Source organism: Malus domestica, chromosome 02, assembly GCF_042453785.1.
Source record: "Malus domestica chromosome 02, GDT2T_hap1".
Taxonomy (NCBI): Eukaryota; Viridiplantae; Streptophyta; class Magnoliopsida; order Rosales; family Rosaceae; genus Malus; species Malus domestica.
Window position 1 is genome coordinate 20,669,059 of NC_091662.1, and position 16,968 is coordinate 20,686,026.

The 16,968-nt window shown below is 38.2% G+C and overlaps 1 protein-coding gene and 1 long non-coding RNA gene across 3 annotated transcripts; both read right to left on the reverse strand.

The window, feature by feature from the left end:
- Positions 1 to 7,614: 7,614 nt before the first annotated feature.
- On the reverse strand, positions 7,615 to 8,025 carry LOC139191429 (secreted RxLR effector protein 161-like). The gene has a single exon (XM_070812288.1). The coding sequence runs from the start codon at positions 8,023 to 8,025 to the stop codon at positions 7,615 to 7,617; it is 411 nt and encodes a 136-aa protein (XP_070668389.1).
- Positions 8,026 to 12,648: 4,623 nt separating this feature from the next.
- Positions 12,649 to 15,794, reverse strand: LOC103407216 (uncharacterized). Of its 2 annotated transcripts, XR_524716.4 has the most exons (5): positions 15,260 to 15,794; positions 13,996 to 14,240; positions 13,677 to 13,734; positions 13,447 to 13,578; positions 12,649 to 13,023 (listed from the first exon to the last, which is right to left on the reverse strand). It is a non-coding gene; the product is annotated as an uncharacterized lncRNA (long non-coding RNA). The 2 variants fall into 2 exon arrangements; XR_524715.4 differs by lacking the exon at positions 12,649 to 13,023 and having other exon boundaries at positions 13,346 to 13,578.
- Positions 15,795 to 16,968: the final 1,174 nt, after the last annotated feature.

Here is a 16,968-nt window from a genome sequence, read left to right on the forward strand (position 1 = left end):
TCAAACTGTTAAGCTTAGTGCTCACCACGTTGATTATTTGATTAAATCGATTTAACTGGATAATGCTGGAGAGTTTACGTCACAGACTTTTGACGATTATTGCATATCTATTGGGATTAAAGTTGAACATCCAGTACCCCATGTTCATACCCAAAATGGTTTGGCAGAAGCTTTTATAAAGCTTCTTCAATTGATAGCTCGAACTTTGGTTATGCAAACCAAATTGCCAGTATCTGCCTAAGGCTATGTAATATTGCATGCAGCTATGTTGGTTTGCCTAAGGCCCACCGCTACCCAATCTCATTCACCATTACAATTGGTTTCTGGATACGAGCTTGACGTCTTGCACTTATGTGTGTTTGGGTGCACAGTCTATGTGCCAATAGCACTGCCACTATGTACAAAAATGGGTCATCAGAGAAGAATGAGAATCTATGTCAATTATGATTCGCCATCAATTATTCGCTACTTAGAGCCCTTGACATGAGATATCTTTACTGCACGTTTTGCAAATTGTCACTTCAATGAGAGTTTTCCCATTGTTAGGGGGAGATAAGAACGTTAATGTTCCTGAAGAACGTTAACGTCCCACTATGTCTCATTTAGATCCCTGCACTACCCAGTCTGAAACTAAAGTGTGTTGTATTCAAGGATTAAAATATCGATAATATCGGCGAAATATCGTTGATATTATCGTTTTTCAGAGAGGCCGATATTTTCCCACGTATCCCCTTAATTATCGTCAAAATATCGGGATATTATTGATAATATTGATAATATCACGATATATTCGATATTATCGAAACAATCGTTGTGGCTCCGTCGTCGGAAAAGCAACCGAGGCTGCGTCGTCGCAGCTGCCCAGATCTCTCTCTGCAATCCAGGCTCAGACCCAAGATCTGCGCCTCCGTTGTCGGAAATGAAAAATCCATTTTCTCTGGATCCCAAAACCCGCTTGGGTTTGAATCAAACCGTTTGATGGATTCCCTTGCGTGATGGTGGTCGCCGGGAGGTGAGAAAGGGAGGAAGAACGATGACATGGGTTTTGATAGACTCACCCACTACACTCGATCCTCTTGAGCCCAGCGTCATAGATGATGATCAGTTTGGTAGGTGGGTGGGGTTGGTTTCTCAGGTGGGGGTGCCGAGATCTAGGGGAAGGGAGAGATAACGGATGAGGGCGGAGGGGGTCGGATAGGCGGAGAGTGAGCACTCGATCCTCCTGAGCCCAGCGTCATAGATGATGATCAGTTGGGTGGGTGGGTGGGGGTGGTTTCTCAGGTGGGGGTGCCGAGATCTAGCGGAAGGGAGGGATAACGGAAGAGGGCGGAGGGGGTCGGACAGGCGGAGAGTGAGGAATTTGAGAGAATATGGATGGAGAAAGAGAGAGAGAGGCGACTAAAAGGCAAAGTGGGAATAAAAGGGAAAGAGTCTGAGGGCAATATGGATTTTGATAGGTTCTGAAGAAAGATGATGGGTCGGGATTTTTTGCATTTTTGGGAATTAAATGGGACTCTTTCTTCTCAATTTTCTTAATGCCCATTTTGCATTTTGAAAATAAAATAAAATAAAATATTGTTTTAGATCACAATTTTACATAATTTAAGAGCATCTTCAATATAAATTTTAAATAAAATCCCCACAAACATATAATTCTTAAATAAAAAAAATAAAGGGTATTAAGTCACTCATGTATCTTACCATGCAATGTACAAAGTGTAAAATATTGTACTAATTCATTATATATAAATGATTATGGTGTGTTTAAAATTCTTTCATTAATTACTACATATTTTTTATACTCACAATGTTTGCCAGCTCGCTATATAATCAACTTAAATCAGTTAAATCCATCATGTAATGCATTTCCTTCCTATTTTTTGTGATAAACTAATAGATAATTGACTAAATAAACATCCTACAAAGTTTCAATAAAAATTTCCAAGTTTTTCTTACAATTTCATGGGTTTTTATTCATTTTTTATCGATATCGATAATATCCCGATATTTCCATCGATATTTCCGTGTTTTTGGACTACCGATATTTCTGATATCATCGATATTTTATATCTTGGTTGTATTCTAGATCTACAGAGGATTGCTCAAAGAATGCCAGATGCTTTTATTGATCTAGCAAACGTGACTAGCGTACGCCATACCATCGCATAAGAAGGATGAGCCGTCCCCTAAGGAGCATCGGCAACACCTCCCAAGTGGCCCGATACACTGGCAACTAGCTAATCATCAGTTCCTACCTTAAAGCGAGACCCTTTGGTTCAAAGGATTCACAACATGGAAGAGAAAAACCGCACAAACTAGTAAACCTAGTATGAATCTGAACATTGCTGACTCAACCGTTCCAACATATGAGGTTATTCTAGATTACGGTGACGTATTTAGATAAGATGAGTTGGCCTCTCGAGAATCGTGCGATTTCAGTCCATTATCCAGTTTTGGATAAGGTTTGGAATCAAAGTGAGATGATAGTCTACGATGCCTTTGCATACACAATAGCTACTGATATCATGCTTAGCAATGACATTAAGCCACATTCCATTGATGAGTGTTGACGTAGAACTAACTAGTCAAACTGGAAACAAGCAATCATTATTAAACCTAATTCTCTTCCGAAACGCAAGGTGTTTGGACTCATAGCTTCCACGCATGTGTGCTACAAGGGGGTTTTCATAAGCAAGCGTAATGAGAAGAATGAAATAATGCGATAAAAAGCACGCCTCGTAGCGTAAGACTTCTCTTAACATCCTGGGATTGATTACGAGGACACGTGTTCTCCCGTACTGGACGTTGTTACGTTTTACTACCTTATCAGTTTGATAGTTCCCAAAAAAATGAATATATAGCTTATAGACGTGATAACCGTGTATCTTTATGGAAAACTTGATACAAAAATCTCATGAAAGTTCCAGAGAGACATACATTGATTGGGCCAAATAGTTCTAAACCATGGAACACCTTCTTGATTCAAATGAGAAGATCACTCTACATATTGAAACGATCCAGATGGATGTAGTATAACTGTCTGAGTGAATATTTGATAAGTCAAGGTTATGTGAACAATGAACTATGCCCATGCGTATTTATTAAGAAGTCACATTCGGAATTTGCGATTGTTGCAGTTTATGTCGACGATGTGAATCTCATTGGGACTCCTGAGGAGCTTGAGAAAACTACGGCTCACTTGAAATCGAAATTCGAGATGAAAGATCTTGGGAAAACTAGATATTGCCTCAACCTAGAGATCGAGCACTGTTTGGATGGAATCATAGTACTCTTATGGTAGTTCGTACTTTAGATGCAAAACAAGATCCTTTTTATCCTAAGGAAGATGAGGAAGAGATTTTGGAGCCCTAGGTTCTCTACCTAAGTGCAATTGGTTCTTTATTGTACTTGGCTCAATGCACTAGACCTGACATCTTATTCGTTGTAAATCTTTTGGCAAGATACAACAATGTGCCTACACGTAGACACTGAAAATGGGTTAATGACATTTTTCGCTACCTTAAGGGTACGATGGATTTGGGTTTGTTCTGTACCCATGATCAAAAGGAGCCACATCCCCCATCGGTCATCGGGTTGATTCTCGCCTTGTGTGGTTATGCTAAGTAGGTTATTTATCTGACCCGCACTGGGCACGTTCTTAAACGGGTTACATTTTTACCGTTGGAGACACCATAATTTCTTGGAGGTCTACCAAGCAATCATTAGTTAGGACTTCTTCGAACCATGCTAAGATTCTAACCTTACATGAAGCCTTGCGTGAATGCTTTTGGTTGAGAGTTGTCATGGAACATATTCGAAGTATTAGTGGTCTTTCTACCGTCATTAACCTTCCTATAATAATTTTTGAAGACAACGCTGCATGTATCGATCAACTGAAGAAGGGATACATAAAGGGAGATAACACCAAGCACATTGCGTCGAAGTTCTTTTATTCTGATCAGCAACAACATCATCAGAATATTGAAGTCAAGCTAGTCCGTTCCCAAGACAACCTAGCTGATCTCTTCACGAAGTCATTGCCCAAGTCTACATTTCAGAAGCTTGTCCAAAGAATTGGTATACATAAACATTCTGATTTGAATAGCTTGTAGTTCTCTTATTTGGAAGTTTTGTCATACTTAAGGGGAGTATCCAGAAGTATACCCACTTGATTTTAATGTACTTTTTTTTCCTACGATTATGAGCATTTTTCCACTTGGTTTTTGCTACCCTAACGAGGTTTCGATAAGGCATCCATCCTAGGTTGATCATACCCTAATGAGGCTTACTATTTTCATCCCATATGACATTTTTTTTTTTGACATTATGCATACTTCTCACGTTTCTCCTTAGTTTATGTAGTTCACCTACTTTAGGTTTTACCATAACGAGGTTTTGTGAGTTTTACTACAATGCATAATTTCGTTAATTTGAGACTCGCATTCACCTATTGTACTGACGGCTTTATCAACTGATCTACTTCACACGCTGAAGACCTGATGTGATATTTTGTTTGAGTATTTACACACTCAAGGGGGAGTGTTGCAGTCCTATTAGATTAGGAATGCCTTTTGACGATGGGATTTGTCTACTTTGTTTTTTCCCTTGCCATCATATCATATTTGGGATATCTTCCATATCTCTTAGATTAGATATTATCCTACTAGACTTGTAATCATATTGGGGTTAGAAATTTTCCTTCCTTACTACTATAAAGGCACAAGGCACAATGGGGTGAGATAACACATGCCTTACAATTACACATCTCTTTCTTTTCCCTCTATGCCGCCGCACCCCCTCTTTGCCCTTTATATTACTTAGTAAATTAGGCGTACAATAAACTTAAGCTTTTGTGATAACCACTAGTGTATTTTAAATTGATGATCTATTTCATTCCTTGTATTCTTATAGGGCCGAAGATTGCAGTTGTAAACAATTCTTATAGGGCCGAAGATTGTAGTTGTAAACAATCACTAGAAGAAAAAAACTCATCTATCACGGTGAATGCCTGTAATAAATTGTAATCCACCACGGACACAGTGCCCGTTAGTATTATGGATGTGATAAAAAGTCCCAGTTTCTACCACGGGCAATGCCCGTTGTCAAATGCAATATAACCACGAATTGTACCGATTGTAGATTGAGATATAACACCATGTGCTATGGATGTTGTCGATTACTAATTGACCACAACTAATGCCCGTTATAAATTATTTTCCAAAATAATAATAATAAAAAAACTATTTAACACACACACACACACATATATATATATATATATATATATATATATATATGTTGTAGGCCTATTTGATTGAATGATCTTAGGGTTTAGAGAGAGGGACCGACGATATTCAGGGAGAAAAGAGAGTGATTTAATTGTAAGGTGTGTTTGTATCACCCCATTGTGCCTTTATTTATACTAGTAGGATGGGCAAAAACCTTACCCTTTTACGATTACAACATTTAATAGGTAATCAACTCTTAATAGGAATATAAGGTACATTCCCATATCTACTAGGATTTACACAATCACATTCCTATTCTAAATATGACTGCAACACTCCTCCTTGAGTGTGTAAATACTCAACAAACCATCGCATCAGATCTTCAGCAAATAAGGTAGAATAGTTGATGAAGTCATTGGCACAATGGGTGAAAGGGAGTATCAAATTTAAGAAAGTATGCATTTGTAATAAAACTCACAAAACCTCGCTATGGTAAAACCCAAGAGTATGGGAGAAACCCATAGACTAAGGAGAAAAGTGAGAAGTATACATAATGTCTAAAAAAAACATCAAACAGGACGAAAGTAGTGAACTTAACGGAGTATGATCATCCCAGGATGTGTGCCTCGTTAAAACCTCGTTAGGTAGCAAAACCCCAGTGGGAAAAATGTTCCTAATCGTAGGAAAAAGAGTACATTAAGATCAAGTGAGTATTCTTCTAGATACTCCCCCTGAGTTAGACATAACTTCTAAATAAGAGAACTACAAGCGATTCAACTCAGATAATTTATGCATACCGATTCCTTGGACAAGCTTCTAAAAAGTAGACTTGGGCAACGACTTAGCGAAGAGATCGGCCAGGTTGTCCTGGGAACAGATTTGCTTGATTTCAATGTTTTGATGTTGTTGTTGCTAGTGTGAGTAAAAGAACTTTGGCACTATGTGTTTGGTGTTGTCTCCCTTGATGTATCCCTTTTAAACTGCTCGATACATGATGTATTGTCTTCAAAGATCATTGTAGGAAGGTCAACGACTGATGTAAGACCACTAGTGCTTCAAATATGTTCCATAACTTCTAGGGATGGGCGCGGTTCGGTTTGGTGCAGTTTTGAGTGAAACCAAAACCAAAACTGCAAGTTTTTGCAGTTTGGTTTGGTGCGGTTTTGAGGCTAAAACCGAAATGAAACCAAACAATTTGGTTCAGTTTAGTTTAGTTTTAAACGGTTTTGGTTTGGTTTCATTGTTTGAAAAGCTATTATGGTTACCTAGTTGTATCTTATTTCATCCAATTCAATAAAAAAGTTTTGGTGTTTAAACTTTTGACATTAAAAACAAGTCATTCGATAGCCCAAATGCAGCATTATTTATTGTAGTCAGCAACCAAGCATGCAATACACATTCAATCTTAAGTTCAAGAGAGTTCACATCATGATGCAGGGATTGAAATCGACATGCAGCCCTAAGTAATGTGAACATCTCCTTAATCAAGGGGACATATTTAATTCGTGTAGGTGTGTGTAATTGTGTATACTGGGCGGAAACCTATCTAGTATCCACCCATTATTCGCATGTTATAATAAAAATTGGAGGAAAATGAAATTTCAAGGCATGGCCATTCCAGTAAGCAACAAGCCTAATTAATACTTAATCTGCTAAATTTAATACTTAAATCTAATAAGAAGTGGATTATATCGACTAATCTAGGAACAGATATGACATTTTGTCTTTTTTTTGCAGAACCCGGGAACTTGAATCATATTCAATTTTACTCCGATTTATCAGGTTTATACATATGAATAATTTATTTACCAATCAACAACATTCTGACATTTTGATGTTCATGAACGAAGAAAATTGGAAGACTAACTAACGAAAAACCAAATCCCCATTTGATTCAAAACCCAACCCTGAACTCTAGGAGCTAGGAGCTGGAATGAAAGGGAGGCCGAGAGAGAGAGTTAGAAGCTTAAATGAATAAAGTTGAGTAGTACAGACTAGAAGAAAGAAAAGATAGAGATTATGTGGAAATATTATGATAAGGTTGAGTCCATAGTAAATGTATGGACTCAATAAAATAACCAATTAGAATTTAACATTTAATAAAGTTATGCGGTTTTGGTTTCGGTGCGGTTTTCAAAAGGCAAAACCGAAACCAAACCGTTTCCTATTTTGTGGTTCGGTTTCAAAACCGAAACCATTTCAAAACCGCAAAACCAAATCATTCGGTGAGGTTTAATTTGGTTTGTGTTTCGGTTTCGGTTTTCGGTTCCAAGTGCCCACCCCTAATAACTTCTCTCAGCCAAAAGCATCCACGCGATGCTTCATGCAGGGCGAGAATCTCAGCATGGTTCAACGAAGTCACAACTAGCATTTACTTGGTAGACCTTCAAGATATAGCGGTGTCTCCAATGGTAAAGACATAACCCATTTGAGAATAAGCCATATGTGGGTCAGATAGATATCCAACATCTGCATAACCAACAAGGCGAAAATCAATTCGAGGACTATAGAAGGCGGCAACACTCGAAGATTCGTGGGTATAGAACAAGCCTAAATCCATCATACCCTTAAGGTAGCGGAAAATGTCTTTAACACCATTCCAGTGCCTGCGCATGGGCGCATTACTGTACCTAGCCAAAAGATTAACAATGAAGGAGATATCGGGTCTAGTGCACTGAGCCAAGTACAATAAAGCCCCAATTGCACTTAGGTAAGGAACTTCGGGTTCTAAAATCTCTTCCACATCCTCATTTGGACGGAAGGGATCTCGTTTAGCATCTAGAGTCCGAATGACCATGGGTGTACTCGAAGGCTTTGCTTTATCCTCATTAAAATGACGCAACACCTTTTAGGTGTAGTTCGATTGATGTACTAAGATTCCATTCGAACAATGCTTGATCTCCAGCATCTCAAATTCTGATTTCAAGTGTGCAGCAATTTCCTCAAGCTCTGCGAGAGTCCTGATGAGGTTCATGTCATTGACATATACTGCAACGATTGCAAATCCGAAATGTGACTTCTTCATGAACACGCATGGGCATAATTCATTATTCACATAACCCTGACTTGTCAAATATTCACTAAGATAGTTATACCACATCCACCCGGATTGTTTCAATCCGTAGAGTGACCTCCTCAACCTAATTGAGAGAGTATTCCGTGGTTTAGAACTATTTGAACCAGTCAATGGAAGTCCTTCTGGAACTTTCATGTATATTTCCGTATCTAGATCCTCATAGAGATACGCGGTTACCACGTCCATGAGCTACATATTCAGTTTTTCAGAAACTACCAAACTGATAAGGTAGCGAAATGTTATAACGTCCATTACAGGGAATACGTCTCATCGTAATCAATCCTAAGGCATTGAGAGAAACCTTGCGCTACGAAGCGTGCTTTGTATCGCACTATTTCATTCTTCTCATTATGCTTCCTCACGAAAACCTATTTGTAGCCAACGAGCTTCATGCGTGGTGGTGTAAGAACGATAGGTCCAAACACGTTATGCTTTGCGAGCGAATCGAGTTCGACCTGGATTGCTTGTTTCCAGTTTGACCAATTGGTTCTACGTCGACATTCATCGATAGAACATGGTTCAATATCATCACTAAGCATGATGTCAGTAGCTACTGAGTACATAAATGCATCGTCCACGATCATCTCATTCTTATTCCAAACCTCATCCAATACTGCGTAGTGGACCGAAATCTCACGATTCTCAGGAGGCCGGCATTTTTCATCTTAAGCATCATCGTAATCTAGAATAACCTTATGCATTGGAACAAATGAGTGAGCGATGATTGGATTCAAACTAGGGTCACTAGTTGGTGCCATTTTCCTCTTTCGGGATTGTGAATCCTTTGAACGAAGGGGTCTGCCACGCATCAGGGTCGGAGCAGATGATTGGCTAGCTGCCAATATACCTTGCCGTGTGGAAAGTGCGGCTTCCCCACCTTCGAGGATTGTTTGGCCTTCCCAGGCAGGTTGTTAACGTATATGGGGTACATCTATCCTTGCAGGTGCGGTTGCAGCGGGTATATGTGATCTTGTCACCTTTGCTAGATCATTAAAAACATCCGACATGCTTTGAGCAATGCTTTGAAGATCTATAATTAGTTGCAACTCAGTTTCGGACTGAGCAGTATGGGGATCTAAATGAGACATAGTGGGAGCATACCATAACAATTCGTTGCGTTCTACGGGAACGTTAGCATGCTTATCTCCCCCTAACGACGGGAATACTATCTCATCAAAGTGACCATCCGTAAAATGTGTTGTAAAGAGACCTCCTGTCAAGGGTTCTAAGTAACGAACAATTGATGGCGAATCATAACTGACATAGATTCTCATTTTTCTTTGAGAACCCATTTTGGTATGTAGTGGCGGCGCTATTTGCACATAAATGGTGCATCCAAACACTTGTAAATGCAAGACATCAGGCTTGTATCCAATGACCAACTGTAACGGTAAATGTGGTTAGGTAACGGTGGGCCCTAGGCGGACCAACATAGTTGCGTGAAATATTGCATATCCCTAGGCAGATAACGGCAATTTGGTTCTCATAACCAAAGTTTGAGCTATCAATTGAAGACGCTTTATGAAAGCTTTTACCAGGCCATTTTGGGTGTGAACATAGGGTACAGGATGTTCCACATCAATCCCTATTGACATGCAATAATCGTTAACGGTCTGTGACGTAAACTCTCCAGTGTTATCTAGTCGAATTGACTTAATCAGATAATCAAGGTGGTGAGCCCTTAGCTTAATGATTTGAGCTAGGAGTTTAGCAAACGTGGTGTTGCGTGTGGACACAGGAAAACATGTGACCATCGTGTCGATGCGTCAACCAACACCATAAAGTATCTAAATGGTCCGCAGGTTGGTTGGATAGGTCCACAAATGTCCCATTGAATCCTTTAAAGAAACTTAGATGGGTCGTGAATGATCTTTGTATGTGAGGGTTGAGTATTCAACTTCCCTAAAGAACACACTTTGCATGGCGGGAGTCCAACATAGGGATACAACTTATGACCGTGTGATGATTTGAGGATACGACGCATCATGTCACGTCCAGGATGTCCCAAACGGTCATGCCAAAGCAACAAAGTGTCCTAGAACTCAGGCATAGGGCCAGCCACACTGTGGGCTTCTATGCCACAAATGGTTGTGATGTACAACCCACTCAGGAGACGTTCCAACTTCTCGTGAATATGTTTCTGGCCATATTCATATGAAGTGAAACAAAGAAATTCAGAACCATTATCTTCAGTGGTTTCAATATGATATTGATTATCTTGAATATCTCTAAAACTCAGCAACGTTCTTCTGAAATGTGGAGAATAGAATGCCTCCTTAATGGTTAAGATAGTACCATTGGACAACATGATACGTGCCTTTATGTATCCTTCAATCAAGTTGGATGGGCCTGAGAGAGTTGTCAAATGAGCTTTCTTGGGTATTAAGTTAGTAAAATAGTGTCATTCACACAATATGGTGTACATCGTTGCCCTTTCTGCCAGACAACTAACTTCCCCACTAGACATACTTAGAAATAAATTGATTGAATTAGTCACATGCATAAATATAAGTCCATTCATTCAATTAACCAATTCGAGAAAATAATATCCATTCAAATAACAATCCATAATTCAAAACAAACCAAACCAAACAAATTATTCCAAATACTTAGTAAAATTGTTCGAAATTAAACCATAAACCTAGAGAAATAGGGGGGGAAAGGGCCGGCCACTCCTAGTGGGTTCAGCAACTAAACACCGTAAAACATGTCTAATTTATTCATCCATAGGAGCTGACTCCTCCTGAAAATCCAATATATCCATTGATGTAGTTTCATCTTCAGGTTGATCCACATATGCAAAGTTAGACTCACGACAAGAATGATACTTGGCAATAGCCTTAGGGGAAGCTCGGCATATGCGTGACCAATGATCCCTTGATCCACAACGGTAGCACATATCCAGTTCAATAGAAGCGGGCTGAACGGGAGCTTTGCCCTTGTTCTTGAAGTTTGGGGCCTTAGGGGCAAGTGATGGACGTTGTTAGGTCACATTTCCTTTCTTAGGTGCAGCACTTTGTTGACCTTAGGCTCGTGGTTGGGCTTACCGCCCATTGCCACGACCACGACTATTCTTTCGACATTGATGGCTGCTAGAATTGGTCGCATGCGCTTCAGGCGTGGCATTCGAGCCAGTGGGTCAAGCTTGATGATTCTTCATCAAAAGCTGGTTCTGCTTTTCAACGAGAAGTAAAACAGAGATTAAATCTGAAAACTTGTGAATTTCTTTGCCCTATATTGTTGATGCAGGACAATATTGGTAGCATGGAAGGTCGAATAGGTCTTCTCCAGGAGATTTGATTCGGTTAGTTCCACTTTGCATAATTTCAGCAGTGAACGGATTCTACAAATTTCAGAGTTGTATTCATTCACGAACTTAAAGTCCTAGAAGTGAAGGTGTTGCCAGTCATGTCTTACTTTAGGCAAGTATATGTTTTTCTGGTGATCGAAACGGCAGGCCAAAACAAGCCAGAAGGTGCGCGGGTCCTCCTTAGCGAGATACTCGGTCTGCAGTGCATCATGCATCATAATGAAGACCTATTCGTAAGGAATATATAAATAGAGAGGGGTTCATGCATTATGGTAAATGTTTTCATGCTTCGTGGACGTTTCAAATATCTTTTTTTATTTTAAGCGTACCTGATTATCAGAAAACAAATATAAGCCTTTGAATTTTGTAGAAGATAACCTCCTCCTATGATCCATCAATTCCTCAACTTTTTGGAAAGAGCATGCTGATAACGTATTGTAAGCCTATTTGATTGAACGATCTTAGGGTTTAGAGAGAGAGAGAGAGAGAGAGAGAGAGAGAGAGAGAGAGGGACCGACAGTATTGAGGGAGAAAAGAGAATGATTTAATTGTGATATGTGTTTGTATCACCCCATTATGGCTTTATTTATACTAGTAGGATAGGCAAAAACCTTACTCTTTTAGGATTACAACATTTAATAAGTAATCAACTCCTAAAAGGAATATATGGTACGTTCCCATATCTACTAGGATTTGTACAATTACATTCATATTCTAAATATGACTGCAATAATATATATATATATATATATATATATATATATATATATATATATATTAGTACAAAATAACCAACAAAATTGCATATTTACTACAACATAATAACTACCTAAAAAATACTTGATAATATTATAACATAATTTAAAAATACTTGAGTTTCGAAATGAATACATAAACAACAGAACTCATAAAGTACCATCCATGTAGTGCCTAATGAATACATAAACAACAGAAGTCATAAAGTACTATCCATGCGGTGTCAAAGTACCATTTTCTAGACTAAGTACGAACTAAAATTACTTTCCAACTCTAACTTACTTTGATGGCCAAGCAATTGTATTAGATATAGCATCCTCTAGGACACAAATTCACTTGTAGGGCGGTACAAAGATAAATTCTCCACTCTGACAACAGTTACCCAAAATTTCTAGCAATCAGGACCAAGCACTATGTGATGAACTTTCGCCTTAGGATTTGTTAATTCTATTTCTCCAGTTGAAGACATCGAGACAAGTTAAACAAAATCAGTTTCATACATGGGGAGATGATTTGGAAACTGGTAACTGGAATTAGGAACCTATTTTACGCCATTCTTAGTTCTTTGGAGATCTATACTGCCTCCCTGAGATGTATAAAGCCCCAAAATCTGACCCATAGGCCATGCATTTTGTTATTGCCTCATCGGGGACCTAAAAACAGCAGTAATGAAATAAGAAAAAGGGCCAAACAGGCATTGATAACAAATTTCAATAAATTCGCAAATTGAATGATAGAGAGTTCATTAGAGATTATGCATTGAAGGAATACATTTGATATTCATGCACTTTTGCACAGAGGAATCAGCTGGCTTTACTTCACAACAAAACACTACCCCTTCATGTAAGTACACTACTCATGCCTATTTAAACAATATGAAATACAGGCCCAAGTCTAAACGTTCAGGCATATAAGTCAATCTTTGTAATTTACCACCCTACTCAAAATGAACATATATATAACTGAAACACGAAATGATTAATCCAGCCCACCTTCAGTAATTTTCACATAGAACCAAAGCATCACATACATCTCAAAATAAGTATCAATGTTTATACATCTCTGTAATTTCCAACCTGTACAGTTGCAGTAGTCACTGTATCCAAAAGGGTATTGGCAGTGTAACTATTTGACTGCAATCTAATACGTCTTGGCTTAATATCCACAGAGCTCTTTGACTAAAAGGCGAAGGTAGATGAGTCGGTTTTCTGCATGAGAAGAAAAATAAACATACAAATTACTTTTACCTCAATACATAAATTAAAAGTTCCTTAACGAACTTGATGCTAAAATAAAATGAACTTACATCACATCTTGTAACGGTGTCGAGGCGATATGAGAGAAAACATCGTTCGAATACATGTCTGGAGATTGTGAAATGGGTTAAATACACAATATGAGAAATATGCATATTTGAATCATGCCATGCTCAACAAAGTCAATATAGAGTTGAACCGTTGGGGGTTTCAGTAAACAGTTTGAAAGTGTCTTTCTATGTTTCATTATTCTTACATGTTTGGAACAAAATGTTACTAGAGAAATCCTTCTTCTTAACAGAAATCCCAGGAAGAAAGGCAAAAGCCAAGGGGAGAAATTAATACCAACATCCACAGAATCTAATGTACCTTGCCTATGAAACCTGCTGAACCACCCAGTCTTGCGACTCCAACAGCAACATTAGCAGGAGCACCACCAGGAGCTTTCTTAAAAGCAGGTGCTTCAGCAAGTGAAACTCCACCAACGGTGGGCACAAAGTCAATTAGCATTTCCCTAAAGCAAACAACCAGGGACTTGTCATCTTGTGACCCTCATTTTTTATGGGAGGATGCATCTTTAGAATCTTCATGCAAAACCAATTTTTTGTCTAAAGCTGCAGTCACATCATTTAAGCAGTATTAATCAAATTGCAAAGAAGTTCAACAAGCTATATCTACGCTTCAATGTTGCATATGCAATAGTTTGCCATGGACATACGTTTAATCTTAATTAATACGAAAACTTTCTCATCGTCTATGCAATTAATTAAGCTAAAAATCACACAGTTGCTCCAACTAGGACTATGTTAGAATCAACTCACCTTCTTTTATCCAATTTTGGTACTAAACTAAAACTACAGATTAACTGATTCGGAAACTCGAAACTGCATGTTTAGTAAACAAAAATTGTTCATCTTTACAAAGCATCTGTTACCCGACTAATCCTTTATTGTTTTAATCATGATTTTTCAAACAGATAACAGATCAACTACCAAACACACGTGCAGTGTAAATCGTAACACAAAGTGAATCCATACGAAACAAGAAACAATATTTCAAATACAATAAGATTCCGAATCACATACTAGAAAGCATATACAGACATAACATGAATTTTTCACTTAAAAGAAGTTAATTTTTAAGAGAGATTCACAAGCGGGTAAACTTTGTACCAGAGATTTGATCAAACATGTAAAGAAAAAGATTGATTGATGCGAAAGATAGATAAAAAATACAGAAACCCAATACAAAGAAATGTCCGAGAATTCAGAAATCATCAATCTTTTCTCATGAATTTTTCACTTAAAAGAAGTTAATTTTTAAGAGAGATTCACAAGCGGGTAAACTTTGTACCAGAGATTTGATCAAACATGTAAAGAAAAAGATTGATTGATGCGAAAGATAGATCAAAAATACAGAAACCCAATACAAAGAAATGTCCGAGAATTCAGAAATCATCAATCTTTTCTCCAAATCAATGATCTTTTAGCTAAAAAATGTAACTTGAAGAACCCAGATGTGAAACCGCCCAATATAATACTAATGGATCGAAATCCCAACATTTAATCAGGATGCACGTATATGATCAGAAGCATCGTATACAATCAAAACATGGAAGGAAGATTTAACGAACCTGGGGCGAGATTATTAGCCATTGCAGGAATGGAATTATCACCTTCGTAAGCTTACACCGTCGCCATACCCGCATCGGGACCTGCATCATACCGCTTCCCATATGGATCCGAACCCAAATCAGATAGGCTTCGATTGTATCCCCCATACCTATCATCTAAATAGAAGCCGCCGGAGCCACCACCGTGATTGAATTTCAGGGAATTCTCGTATGGATTTTCATATACAGAACACATACATGAGCATATTGGAACAAGCTTTGGGATTTTACCCTACAGAAGAAGCTGCGAACTTGAGTGCGCAGTTGATGGAAGGGAGGATGAGTTCGTGAGGAACTCGTCGGGTTTGCAATTAGAAATGGTTTTGTTTATGATTCCGAAAAGGTGGAATTGGGCTCGAGTATGCAAAGGTGGAGGCGTTTGGAAATTTCTGAAGAGGAAAGGCAGAGAAGCTGCTAGAGGGAAATGAAAATGACGAGGGAGAGTTAACGTGCTCTCTTTGAAAATAGGGAGTTGGAGATTTTGGAAGCCCTCCAAAGTTTTAATCTCCTGCCTCTTCCAAATGTTTTCAATTATGAAGATAAAATGAAAAACATCCACCACGGGCCAACGGCGCGGTGAATTCACAAAAGACGACGTGGTAGTTTAAAGTAACCATTATGAGCATATATGGTGGTAATTATGATATTTCATCACAGATATAAATGTTCGTTGTAGATTATTCGTTTTTAACAACGGGCTAAAATTTAACCGTTGTGGATTAATGTTATCTACCACGACTTAAACTTGACCATGGTAATTGAATAGTTTTTACCACAAGCTATATATGCCTGTGATAGAATTGACGTGGTAGATGAATTGTTTTGTTCTAGTGAATTATCAAAAGTGAATCTAAAATGATTGTTAAATCGTGATTTTTCGTTTGTAACCGTCAAAGGATTTTCGTCCCGGTACCTAATCTCCAAATGTTTGTTTTTGGTGATTTTTAGCGTATGAAATCCCAGAGTATATATAAACAAGTTTAAAGACTAGATTGCATGAAACTAGTTCCAAGGATTGCAAAAATCAACGAAGGAATTTAATATGCCAACCATGTGTCTCCTTTCACCTGACGAATATATCCACTTGGCGCGACAAAACAAAACCCCAAAACCTAAAACCTAAACCCTAAACCCTAATTTAGTTTTTTGCGCGACATAACCTTTATTGTTCACCAAGCAAGATTTTACACAATACGAGCTATTTTTTCTCTTGGCGCCAAATGTTTGCCCAACGAATTTATCTTTCCCTCTGAAAGCATTTCGTCGTGCTAAGTCGTTGGTAAAACTTTAAATGTTGACCAACTTTGCCCGACCAATTGAAATTTTCGTTGGGTAAAATAACTTGACCCTACGAAATATAGTTCGTTGGGCCACATTTTGTGAGGCAATAATATTTTCTAGTAGTGTACACAAAAAAAATATGAAACAATTTGAAATAGTTTCTTTATCCCTCCCACCTACCATAACTATTGTCTGTAGTTTCCTCATCATTTCATTATATACTTTCTCTCTGTAGAAAATTAAATTAGATCTAAAAAAAAAAAAAAAAAACTTGTTTGATAACTATTTCTTTTTTAGGTTTTATTTTTTACTTTTTTGTGCTAGAGACAAAGTAAATAAGAAAAATAGGAGTGGAGAAGGATGAAGGGAGGAGACAGAGATGAAGGAGA

Bases quoted from the DNA above. Each gene is read 5' to 3' on its own strand.
- LOC139191429 (XM_070812288.1), bottom strand. From the start codon at position 8,025: ATGGTCATTCGGACTCTAGATGCTAAACGAGATCCCTTCCGTCCAAAT.